We start from the raw sequence: 12124 nt of genomic DNA, 5'->3' as shown, positions 1-12124 counted from the left end.
CCGTTCCTGCCGGAGATGCGCTCGGAGCCGTTCCTGCCGGAGCTGCCCTCGGAGCCGTTCCTGCGGGAGCGGCGCTCGGGGCCGTTCCTGCCGGAGCTGCGCTCGGGGCCGTTCCTGCGGGAGCTGCGCTCGGGGCCGTTCCTGCGGGAGCTGCGCTCGGGGCCGTTCCTGCGGGAGCTGTGCTCGGGGCCGCTCGGGGCCGTTCCTGCGGGAGCTGCGCTCGGGGCCGTTCCTGCCGGAGCTGCGCTCGGGGCCGTTCCTGCGGGAGCGGCGCTCGGGGCCGTTCCTACGGGAGCTGTGCTCGTGGCCGCTCGGGGCCGTTCCTGAGGGAGCTGCGCTCGGGCAGCGCTGTGTTCGGGCTGGCGCTGGAGGGAGCCCTGAGGCAGCTCCGAGATGTTTCCACGAACTGCAGCTGAAGTGGTTGTTAAAAAGCAAAGAGGTGGAGGATTTTAGATGAAAACAGATCCAGACCTGGCTTCTTGCAGAGGGAGCTTGAAGGGGCCCGAGGATGCCACATGCTCCAGTGTGGCTCCGATGGCCCTGGGGCATGGGTGGCACCGACGCTGATGGAATGTGGGGACTTGTGCAGCAGAACAGGCAAGACTGAGACACACAGAAAAGGAAAAGCTGTGATTCCTAGGATGGGCAAGATTTAGGGCAATTGGCATTTGCCCATTTGGCATTTACTAAACCCTGGATGGTGTCTGGTACTGGCTGGTATCATCCACCAGGCACCCCCTGTAGATCAAATGCACCACAAAGACTTGGGGAGCAAACCCTAAGTCTGCAAAAAAAACTACAGAAGAGTTCCTTCCCCAGCTTCTATTTGATGCATAAATCCCACCTCAGTCTCATCACTTTAGCATCCAGACTAAAACATGCACTCCAGTATCTGCTGCTGCACTCAAGGACTAAGCAGGTTTTGAATTAAGCAAAGAGAATATTAAAAATGCATTTCTGAATGCAGGAGCGGGCACAGAGCTGGGCATAATGGGCTGTTTGCACAGTTGTGCTTAGAGCTATCATCAACCCTGGGATTTCCCCCAGGGAAGCAGGACAGATGTGGGAGCTGGGGCCACACTTAGGTACATTAGGTATTTATAGAGCTGCTCAGGGGACTAGACCAGTCTCATCTCTTCTTCCTTCCAAGCAGCTTTTCCTCTTCCTTGTATAGCAAGCAAGCACCTATGATTTTCTCCAGCTCTAGTATATTGGAGCTGGAGGAAAAAATATAGACAGGATTGGGAGCACTGCGGGAATTTACCCCCATCACCTTAAAGATCCCTGCTCCATCCCCAGCTCATCTCATTCCCACATCTATAATCACCCCTACAGAAGTTACAATAAATGCTTTTGGAGATGACTACACAGATGTGTTACGAGCAGCTAAAGGGCTGTTATTTAGTGGGGCTTGCCCTGATCAGCTGACTCTGTTGGGCCTGGATTATCCAGACTTCAGCCTCTGCTCATTTTCAAAGAGTTGACAGAGGCTTTCCCAGCCACCTCCAAGGAATGTCCCCTTCCTTCAAAGGTCTGCCAGAAACCCAACACATCAGCACTTAAAAAGCTGCTACCCCACAGTCTAATTTCCAGGAAGAAAAGAAATTTAGAAGCCCATAAACTTCAAGCAGATTAAAACCTGCTGCTGGGCCCTATACCAGCAATTTATCAGAATTTCATAAGGCTACAGCTGAACATGGAGGCCACAAGGGAGTTGAGTGCTTAGGTCACAATTCCAATAAAGTTTTCAAATGCAGACTCATCACAATGCTCCCACACACCTGCCACAGGTAAACCATCAGGAAAATAATCAAGGCAGGACACTTAAAGACTTGCTTTTATTAAAAGACATCTTCAGAAAAGATATTTTAGTACAAAAAATGTTTAAAATACACAAACTACACTTGCTTTCCTTTCCAGCATCGACATTTATAAATTACACCACATTGTTATTAACACTGCATTTAAATATCAAAACAAATTGAAACAGAGAATTCATCAACGAGTCCAACATCCTACAAACAACTATGTACAGTATTTAGCAGCTAGGAGCTCTAGCACAGTAGTCAATATGACTTCAATAGGGCAGGATGCTTGGGAAGCCCCAAGACTGTAGCTTGGCCTGTAAGTTTTCAGGGACCTGTTTTGGCCACATCTCCCCAGACACCCACCCCAAAGGCAGAGGTGATGCCATACATCATGGTACACACCTAATGAAATGTGGCTTCTTGCAGAGAAACCCTGCTGGCCCCTGGCTTTGTAGTACTGGGGACACAGATGCAGGACAGGTCCAGTCACTCTGTGAACTGTGAGGTGTCTGGTGGAGGAAGGCAGCCCCTACTTCTGGGGTGCTGACAGTGACAGCAAGGCTGGTGCCACCCAGGGACAGTCACTGCTTTGGGTCTGTGCTGTCCCACTGCTTGTCCTACCCACCCCCAGCAGCACTGGCAGGCAGAGCTCGCCAGGACCTGGCCCCTCAGGCAACCAGCTGCAGGATCTCACCCAACAACCTTAGAGCTGGAAGCAGTTTTCCCAGCTCCCAGCAAATTCCAGCACAGCCAGAAATACAGGTCTTCAAAGGGAAGGCAAGTGAGCCTGAGGTCCCCCCTTCCGCACAGGTCACTCTCAGCTTTCCCACCAAGCCCTGCACCTCAGGGGGCAGGGGCTGCACAGATGGAGCTGCCTGAGGCTCACTGCCCCCAGCCCCTGCACAGGAGGCTCCAGGGGCTCTCACAGGGGGTACCTGGGACATCATTTGGCAACAACAGTGAAAGACAGGACATATAGCAAGACTCCATACCCAGTGCTGTGGTCCAGAGCAGTGAGACACTTCCTGTGCCCCTCCTGCCCCAGGCCCAGCTCATCAACACAGTACAGAAATGTTAAGACAGGATAGAAAGCACCGGACAATTTCAACTTCTGCAGCAGCACATGGCAGGTCAGAAAACCCTTGTGCATGCTCTGGAGGTGGATCTCCCTCCTGGGACTCCTCTTCAGGTTTGGGAACTCCCATCCAGAGGTTCTGGCAACATGGAGCTGTTTTACTTTTAGTGAGGAGCAGTGTTGTGCCTCTAAAGGGCTTCTAACCTAGGAAGGGGAGGTTGTTTTCTGTAAACACCGAGTGATGGAGCTCAGGTCCATGCTCCACAGAGAAAGTCTCAAGTAGAAACTTTAGGGCTCCGCTTCCAGTGCTGCAGGTTGGATTTTCATGATGGTTGACTTCAGGGGGTAGTACCTGCCCTTCCATGTCTTCCAGAAGATGCCCTGCTTGCGCTCGTGCCTCTGCCGCGGGATGGAGCGGAAGTACTTCCCATTGAGGTTGGCATGGCCACAGGTGCTGAACCACCAGCCACCTACAAGGGCAACAAAGGGATAATTTTAACTTCTCGAAATTCCAGACAGAAAAAGCTAGGTTCAATGCAGCTGATGCCCCTATTTCCCCTATTTTTCTAGAGCTTCAGGATCTTAAAAGACTGCCTCATGTACAGCCAAGGAGTCCCGTGTACTGGGGAACCTCCCACAGGTCTGACATGACTTCAGGCTGTGTCTGCTCCTTGTGTGCAAAACCCTTCAGCAGCCAGGCTGAGGGGGGCCTCTGCTCTGCTTGAAAAGGTTCCATGCAAAGTGGCAGACAGCAAAGCTGTTACGAGGACAGATGCTTGGGCCAAGACCTGAATCATGAACCCTCCCTCAGCTTCAGCTTCCCTCTTGGTTCCCTGCACAGTTCTTCGCAAAGAAGCAGCTGTCCCAGGGGACAAGACCAGCTCAACAGCAAAGGGGTCTAGTGCCACAGGGTCTGGGTCCCACTGGAGCACTACCAGATAGTGGAGGGCTGAAAGGGAAGTGTACATACTGGGATAGAAAACCTCAGACTGACCTGAGAGGTGTTTGGCACAGTTTGTGTCAGCTTTAAGGTCATGGTCACGATCCCGAGTGGAGAAGGGCAGCTGCCTGAATTCCCCAATGGCGTTTTCCAGCTCTCCAGACAGAGGCCCCAGCAGGTTGAGTGTGTAGGCTGTGCTCTCACCACCAAGACTGAAGACAAACTGAACCACCTGGGAATTCCCCTCCCAGTCTTCCAGCTCAATCAGGAGGTTGTATTTTCCCTCTTGGACAAGGCGATGTATCTTCTCCAGGCCCAGCCAGAAGTCACCTGAAATAAGATTCATGACTTTGGCTGCAGGGACACAAACATGCCATGAAAAGCAGAGATACGAGCAAGCTCCAGAGACAAACAGGGAAAACCTAGGACACTGCACTGTTTGAATCACTGTCTGGCACCTGCAGGACACATCAGGAAGATCAAGGACCCCTGCTCTGCAAGCACTGTCCCACCCACCCTTCAGTCCACAACTGTGCTCCAGCACAGAGAGCTCCAGAGACCAGCAAGGGGAATCCCTTTTGCTGAGCTTCCCTTATCCCACAGTGAGAACATAGACACCATCATCCACCTACCACGAAGGTCTCCAAAGCCATTCTTGTAGGCATCCCACAGCTGGTCAAAGTCCACAGAGCCATCCATGCGCCTCTGGATCACTGTCCAGCCACCCTCTGTGGGAAGGGAAAACACAGTCACGGGGGGTTGCCATTGACCAGGCCACCCTGCCAAGTGCCCGGGACGCTGCACGGCTTTACCTGCGCTCATGTCACAGTAGACTTTGAAGGGCTGAGATCCTGTGGGCTGTACCTGGAAAATGCCACTGCTCCGCTGCCCAGCCAGGAAGAGCTGGTGGCAACCCTCTGGGAGCCCTGCAGGGGAAGGAAACAGCAACTGAGGAGATGGCCACGAGCCCCACTTCCTCAGCAGGTTGCTCCCACCACAGGCCCAGCACTTGCAGCCCTGGCCACAAGCCCAGCCAGCTGTGCTCAGCATGGCTGCAGCTCTGGACACGTGCTGGGGACAACGACCCCTGACTTCAGCATCTTTAAACACTGAGACCCCACATCTTCCCTTTTATTCAAACAGAGCTCCTTGGGCTTTCATCCAAGGCAGAAGCCAGGCTTTGGGCCAGGCTGGAGTGACCTCAGCTGGAGAGCAGGGCTCCCCATCAAGGAAGGACAGAGGAGTTCCCAGGTCCCTCTACACTCACAGACAGGAGTGGCCCGTCTGGGGTGGGGCAATGCCAGGGCCAAGTATCCCCGTCCCACGCGAGGCTGAAGCAGGGTCAAGGGGCCTCAGAGGCAAAGTCCTGACATCAGGAAGGTGGCTGAGCATCCAGCACATGACCTCTTTCTCCCAGCAACTGTGGTGGTGGCAGACAGACATCCTGCTGGGCAGCCTGCCACCAGCAGGCACAGCGCCAGGCTGGGGTGACCCTTTTTCCAAGACACACTGACTGAGGCAAGGAGGGGGGGTGGACTCTGGGAGCCCCAGCTCATTGCAGGAGTGGATTGCCCAGGGTGAAGCCACACCCTTCTTCATCCTCCTCCATCCCCAGGGGCTCCCACTGCTCCTTCTGCCTCACAGGGACTTTGCCCAGAGCTGCCAGCAAAGCACCATTTCAACAGCTCTGACAAAAGGCCATCCAGGAACCACCACTCCCAGCACTTGGGAGAGATGAGGCAGAGGGAACCTGTTACAACACCCGAGTCAAAAGGCCACAGAAGGATGTGCAGGGACTTCAGCCCCAGGCTGCTGCACAGTCAAGGGGCTCTTTGTCAGCAGGGACAGGTGCCCCAGTCACCCCCAGACAAAGGGGCCCTGTTCTCCCCAGGCCAGGGTGGATGGGTTGTAGCTTTGGCTACCCTGGCTCACAGCTGCTGCCGGCATGACCCTGAGACAGACAAGAAACCCCAAGACAAGCCCTGGGCTGTGCTGGGGTGCTGGCTGTGGGGGTCTCCTCACAGTAGCTGCCCCAGGGTCAGGGCTGACACCACTATCCAGAGCAGCAGCAAGGACAAGAGCTTCCTCCAACAGCCAGGGGCTCCCTGGGGGCAGATGGAAGGGGGGAAAAAGGGCCTTTGAACTGCCAAGAGTAAAAGCAGCCCTTGCAGAGCATCACCCCATACCATCCTCACTGGGTGCTGGGGAGTCTTGACACTGCATTGGGGTGAAGAGCAGAGCTCCAGCTGGAGGAAAGGTCAGGGGGGACCCAGGGGACAGAAAAATGACACCTGCCATCACCTTTCACCCATTTCCAACATATTCCTCTCTTTTCCTTCCTCTCTCCCCACAAAACTTCCCCTCCTTGGCAGGGGCAGCCCCTCTCCCACAGCCAGCACATCCCCAGGGCAATGCCAGGGCAGGACTGGTGCCACCATCAGTGCACCACAGGACAAGCTGTGCCGCAGCCCTATCCTAAACCCATGACACAGGGACTGAGGGCATTGTGCATCAAGGATCAAAACCACACAAAGCCCCCCCAAGCAATGCAGGAGGGGCTGAGTGCATCCTGAATATCCCCACTTTCTGGGTGGGGAAGGGCAAAGGCAGGGAAGCAAACCAGGCTCAGAGGAAGGAACACCACAGCCAGAGGCCCCTGCTCACATTGCCACAGCAGGAAGGTGCTGGGCTTGCCAAGCTCCTCACCTCCTCATCTCACTGCATCTCCCAGCGTTGGTGGGATGGCGCCAGGCAGATGTTCGGTAGTCCCAGCATGCACAAGTCAACTCCATCCCTGCCTGTTTCTCATTTCTGGGCTCTGGCTGCACTCAATCCCTGTTCCCCTGGTGCCACAGGGACTCTCCAGCAGCTGAACAAGATGCAGCTGCTTGAACAGCCTCTGCTCAATCTTTTTGTTTGAGGAACATGCTTGTTAGTTCCAGTTCACGTTGCACATCCAAACGGCACCAGCAGAACAAGCCCTCCTGGCTGCTCCTGTGTTTCCATTTCCCTCCCCCTTTATTTAGCCAAGCAACACAACAAGGCTGGATCTGCCTTAGGCTCCGTGTTCACCCAACAGGATTTCCAGCCATGACACAAGGGAGGTCACTAACCTGGTATAAACACCATCCTCAGGGACGGCAGGGCATGCCTAGAGCTGCCTGCATTGCCTCCCCCTCTCCCGCCCCAACCCAGCCCCATTATTTTGGAGTCTCAGCGCCACCAGGAGAGCGTGAGCAGGGCTCCACCTTTCCCCTACTCGGCTGGCTGCCAGCAAGCACAGGCTCTGCCCAAAGACGTGATCCTCTTTCTGCAAGCTATTAAACCTCTCACTCTCCAGGCAGCTTTGAGCCTTCAACTTTCACATGCTTGGCCCTATGCCAGTTCTGCTCTGAAAAAACTTGTGTTCACTGGATGCAAATAAAAGGGTCTTTCTGCAAGGGCTGCTGGTGGAGTTCATCGCCGCTCCCCAGGGCCGCGCCGGCACCGGGCTCTGCCCGACCATGGCCGGGAGCCGCCGGCGCGGCCTCACCAGCTCTGCCCCGCTCTGAAAGCGGCCACAGGTCCCCCGGGCACAGGGCCAGCCTGCCTGCTTTGAGACTTGCCAGAAAAGGCACAGCCTTGCCAGCTCTGCCCGGCTCTGACAGCAGCCACAGGTCCCCCTGGGCAGAGGGCACAGGGCCAGCCTGTGTGCTTTAAGATTTGCCAGAAAACTCACTTGACTTGATAATGAAAGGAAGCCAATTTGTTTTCTGTCAGTGATACCAACATCAGGGATTAGGCAAGGAAAGGGGAAGCTCACAGCTGGTGGGACAGAATTGGTGTGTCCTGGGTCTTTCCATCAGGGACAGAGCGGCACTGGAAGGTGCTGAGCTCACACAGCATCCGTGGGGGCTGTAGTTCCTGCTGCCTTCCACTATGCATCACAAACATTTCTGTAGCCAGTGTCAGCCAGAATGTCCTACATCTGCATCAGCAAGTAGCAAAGTCCCAGCCCTTCTCCCAGCATAACCCAAGACTGGAATCAAGGGTTATACTAGATAACCTCTAAAGGTCCCTTCCCACCCAAACTATTCTATGACACACACTACTGCAGGCAAGTCACAAAGCAGAGCTTGGAAAAAAACAGGAGAGAGAAGTTCTGAGAGAGTTTTCTGGCTCAGAAGTGCTGCTCTGAGTAAGGCTGACCCTGCACAGCCCCACTGAACTGCACCCTGGAAGAGTTTGAAGCCCCACATTCCACTTCTCTTCTTGTCCATGTGGACAAGCCTTTTGTTCTGCCCAACCAGCTTTCAGACACACCAGTGACAGCTCCAGGCTCTGCAGACAAGTTATCATGTGTTTTCCCATAACCATCCCTGCTAGGCCAGGCCCTGAGCAGGAATTCCTCATGCCTCCTCATCCTGCCTGGCTCCTGTGAAGATCCCTAGACAGCAGCACAGGCAGAGGCAGCCCTGTGGTCCGGCTGACACAGCATGACAGCAGCTGCTCCTGGCCAGCAACCCCTGCAGGGACATCAGCTCCTGTCTGCAGGAAGGCTGCAGGACATGGCACAGCTGGGGACACCTGCTCTGCTGCCCTCTGCTCTGCAGGAGCCCCTCCAGTCCTGCTGCCAGGGCAGAAGATGCTCCAGGCAGAGCCAGGAGCTGCAGATGGCAGCATCCGCTCTCCTGCTCCAACGCACATTTCCCAGCGCTGTGAGCACCCACTGCAACTCAGCACCTTCAGCCAGGGAGAGTACAAGCTGAGACACTTGTGCTTCATACAGGAGCTCTGAATATGAGCCAAGGGGGAGAGAGAGATACACAAGCACACAGCTCTGCTCTCAGGCCAGGCCTCCCTAAACCCTACCCTCCTCCCACAGACAGCAAAGACACTTCACTGCCTGGTGTGAACAAGAGTTAACTGAAAAGAGCTGAGACCCTTCCCTCCTCACCCCACACCTGCCAGTCCTTTTTGACAAATACCTGGTCTCAGGCTTTGTCTGCTTCCCACTGCATGCCTAACAACAGGCAGCAAAAAGCCTCTTTAATCCTTAAATTCCTGCTGGACTAACACTGGCCCAGAAGACAAGGATTCTGCCTGTGCTCCAGATCCCCTCACTCTGGCCATATTCCCAAGCTCCAGCTTTTCAAGCAAATCTCACATCCTGCTCAGGACAAATGAACCTTTTGTTTCCAAAAGCTTGCACCTGCTACAGGTTTGCTCTGGCATGGACAAGCAGGGCAGCACAAGCAGATACTCACTCTGTGTCTGCAGGGGCTCCCCACTGCCATTCTGACTCTGGTTGGTGAGGTTGAGGCTCTTCTTCAGGTTTATCTTCCACTTTGGAGGCTGTGTTTTGTTGTGGTGTAGGGGAATTAGTAGATTGACCTAAAAAAAAAATGCACAAGTCAGAAAGGTTTTATCTCAGCTTGTTTCCCATTCCATTACTCAGGGGAGCAGATCAGCCACACACCAGCCACCTCCCGTGGCCAGAGCTGTGGCTAAACTTGCCTAGAAACCTCGAGGAACAGGAGATACCCAGTCCTGGCAAAGCCAGAAGCAATTGTGGTTTTTCACACCCATGCTAGCTAGTTTATTCTGCAGATGAATGCAAAGGCAGAGCCCAGGGAGGCTATTCCCACCCACCAGTTCCTGCTATTGCTCCATACAAACTCTCTGGAAGCATGCAGGCTGCTGCCCTCACACACTGATGATCCCCTGCAGCACGGGGACCAGAGCCCTGGCCCCTTTGGAGTCCCCAAGGCCAGGGAGCACCAGCACAGCCACCAGAACTGGCACGGCAGGGGTGTCACACCAGGGTACCCACGGCATGCAGGGCCAGGCTGGGGGCTGCAGCACAGGGCAGGGGCTCACCTTGCTCTGCAGGCTTTTAATCTGCAGGTTCTGCTTGTCCAGCTTGTACTGCTGCTGCTTGATTTTCTGCAGAAGCTCCTCGATACGCAGGTTCTGAGCATCCATCAGGGACTGCGGGGGAAGAGCCAGGTGAGCCCCATCGCTCCAGGGAGCTCTGGCTGGGCGAGACCCCCGGGAGGGCGCTCCCGGTGCCCCCAGACCCCTCTGCTCTCCTGACGCTGTCCCGGGACAGTCAGGTCTTTCCCACAGTCGTTCCCGGTGTTCTCTAGCGGGTCTGGGGTGTGTCCCCCCACCAACGTTCCCCGCTGGTGCCGGTGCAGGGCCCTGTCGAGTCCTCTCCACCCGGCTCCCCCCGAAGTGCCCCCCGCGCTCACCTGCAGCGCCCCCAGGTCCCGAGCGCTCTGGTTCCCGGCCGGCCGCGCCTGCAGCGCCAGACGGACCCGGCCCTCCAGCCGCTCCAGCCGGCCCTGGATCGCGTCCTTGTCAGCCGCCACCTCCTCCAGCCGCTGCCGCAGCGCCTCGGAGAGGTTGAGCAGCTGCCGGCCGCGGCCCTCCAGCTCCCGCACGCTGCCCCGCAGCCGCTCGCCGCGCTCCTGCGCCTCCCGCGCCTGCCGCAGCAGCCGCCCCAGGGAGCTGTTGTGGGCGCTCAGCCGCCCGCCCAGCTCCCGCAGCTGGCCCTTGGTGCGCTCCACGTGCTCCTTCAGGCCGTGCCCCAGCTGCAGCAGCCCGTGGGCCAGCACGTTCACCTCGTCCCAGGAGGCGAACTGCGCCCGCCGCTCCCGCCCGGCTCCCGCCGCCGCCCGTCGCTCGGGCCCGGCTCCCGGTGCGGGCGCGGGGGCCGCGGCCAGCCCCGCCGCGCACAGCAGCAGCGCCGCGCCGCCGAGCTGCATCGTGCCCGCTCCGCTCCCCGTGCCGCCGCCGCCGCCCTGCTTTTATGCCCCCGTGGCGGGGAGGGCCCCGCACCGGCCCCTCCCCGCCCACCCGGCCCCGCCGCTTTGTTCGCCCTCCCCGGCGGCCACGGCTCAGGCCTCGTATCCGCCGCCTGCTCCCGGTCTTGTCCGCCCTCACCCCGGGCAGCCTCGGTCCCTGTCGCTGAGCCCTGCCTGCCCCAGTCCTCATCTCTGCTCCCATCCTTATCTCCGTCTCCATTCCTGTCCTTGTCCTCGTCTCCATCCCTGTCCCCATTCCCCTCCTCATGCCGTGCCCATTCCCATTTCTGTCCTCATTCCCATCTGCTTTCCTATCCCTAGGGGTCCCCGTTCCAATCCCTACCCTATGCCTGTCCCCATGCCCATCCCCGTTCCCATCCCTGTCCCCATGCCCATCCCTATCCCATCTCTGCTGACTGTCCTGCCCCTCATCCTGCCCTGGGGCCCCTGATCTGCACCCAGCCCTGATACCTGGTCCCCCCCTCCCGTGGATGCGCCCGTGTCACCCTCCGAGGCCGCGCCCCTCCGGGCCGCGCTGTGGCACAGAGGGACCCTGTGGCACAGAGCTCTGCTGGGGCACCCTGTGGCACAGAGGGACCCTGTGGCACAGAGGGACCCTGTGGCCCAGAGCTCTGCTGGGGACCCTATGGCACAGAGGGACCCTGTGGCCCAGAGCTCTGCTGGGGACCCTGTGGCACAGGTGGGTGCTGCCAGTCCTGGGAAGGGGTCGTGCTTAGGGTCAGCTCCTCTGTACACCTGAGAGAAGCAGAATGTTTACTCCTCTTAACGTTCCTGGTCTCCAAGAGCAACAAGGATGAATAGATCCATCTCTCACTACCCTCCCCCCACAGGTTTCGATCACCCCCTGTGAAAAATGCGCATCTTATTGTATTTGTCAATGTCTTGGTTTCTGGTTCTTCCTTCTTGTTCTGCCTTTTTCTGCTGGCTTAAAGGGATTTTCGATTCTCTGTGTTTTCCCTCCGTGAAGGAATTCACACACCGCGATGGAGCTGCTGTCGGCTCTGCTCGGATTGGAGCAGATGGAGCCCTTCTGCTCCCTCCCCACGGGGCGCTTCCTCCTGCTGCCCCAGCGCTCCATCCCCGCTCTGCACCGCGCAGCCTCGAGCAGGGAGCTGCCTCTCCTCCCGCTCTGGATTTTGGAGCCAAATCCGTGCTTCCCCTCGCTCCCGGGTCTGGCCGATGTGAGCCCCCAGGCCCGGGGCTGCGGCCCCCCGGTTCCCGGACCGAGCTCCTCCACTCCAGCCCTCGGCACTTCTGCCTCCATCCCAGCGCTGCTGCTCAGAGCCCTGAGCTCAGGCACGGCCCCGGGGAAAGGCTTTTCATCTTGGCCGAAAATGCCTGGCAGGAGGATTTCTCTTTCCAGGAGTCCCCACGCTGTTTCCAAGTATTTCCCACGCTGATACTGTCCGAAGGGTGAGTGAGAGGCTTCAGAGAATGCACTCAGCAGCAACGGCTCAGGGTGGAGTCACAGAGGTTAAAGAGGACTTTCAGA

At 57.2% G+C, this 12124-nt stretch overlaps 1 protein-coding gene across 1 annotated transcript; it reads right to left on the bottom strand.

Annotated features, from left to right (window-relative positions):
• Positions 1–1820: 1820 nt before the first annotated feature.
• Positions 1821–10635, bottom strand: ANGPTL4 (angiopoietin like 4). The gene is made up of 7 exons (XM_054650267.2): positions 10057–10635; positions 9683–9793; positions 9070–9196; positions 4636–4749; positions 4456–4551; positions 3878–4153; positions 1821–3353 (listed from the first exon to the last, which is right to left on the bottom strand). Exons 1-7 carry the CDS (start codon positions 10570–10572, stop codon positions 3172–3174), a joined length of 1422 nt encoding a protein of 473 aa, XP_054506242.1. The 5' UTR covers positions 10573–10635; the 3' UTR covers positions 1821–3171.
• Between the last annotated feature and the right edge of the window lie 1489 nt (positions 10636–12124).

This window comes from Agelaius phoeniceus, chromosome 29, assembly GCF_051311805.1.
Source record: "Agelaius phoeniceus isolate bAgePho1 chromosome 29, bAgePho1.hap1, whole genome shotgun sequence".
Taxonomy (NCBI): domain Eukaryota; kingdom Metazoa; phylum Chordata; class Aves; order Passeriformes; family Icteridae; genus Agelaius; species Agelaius phoeniceus.
Note: the sequence above shows the minus strand (reverse complement) of the source record. Positions and strands in the feature narration are given on the sequence as shown.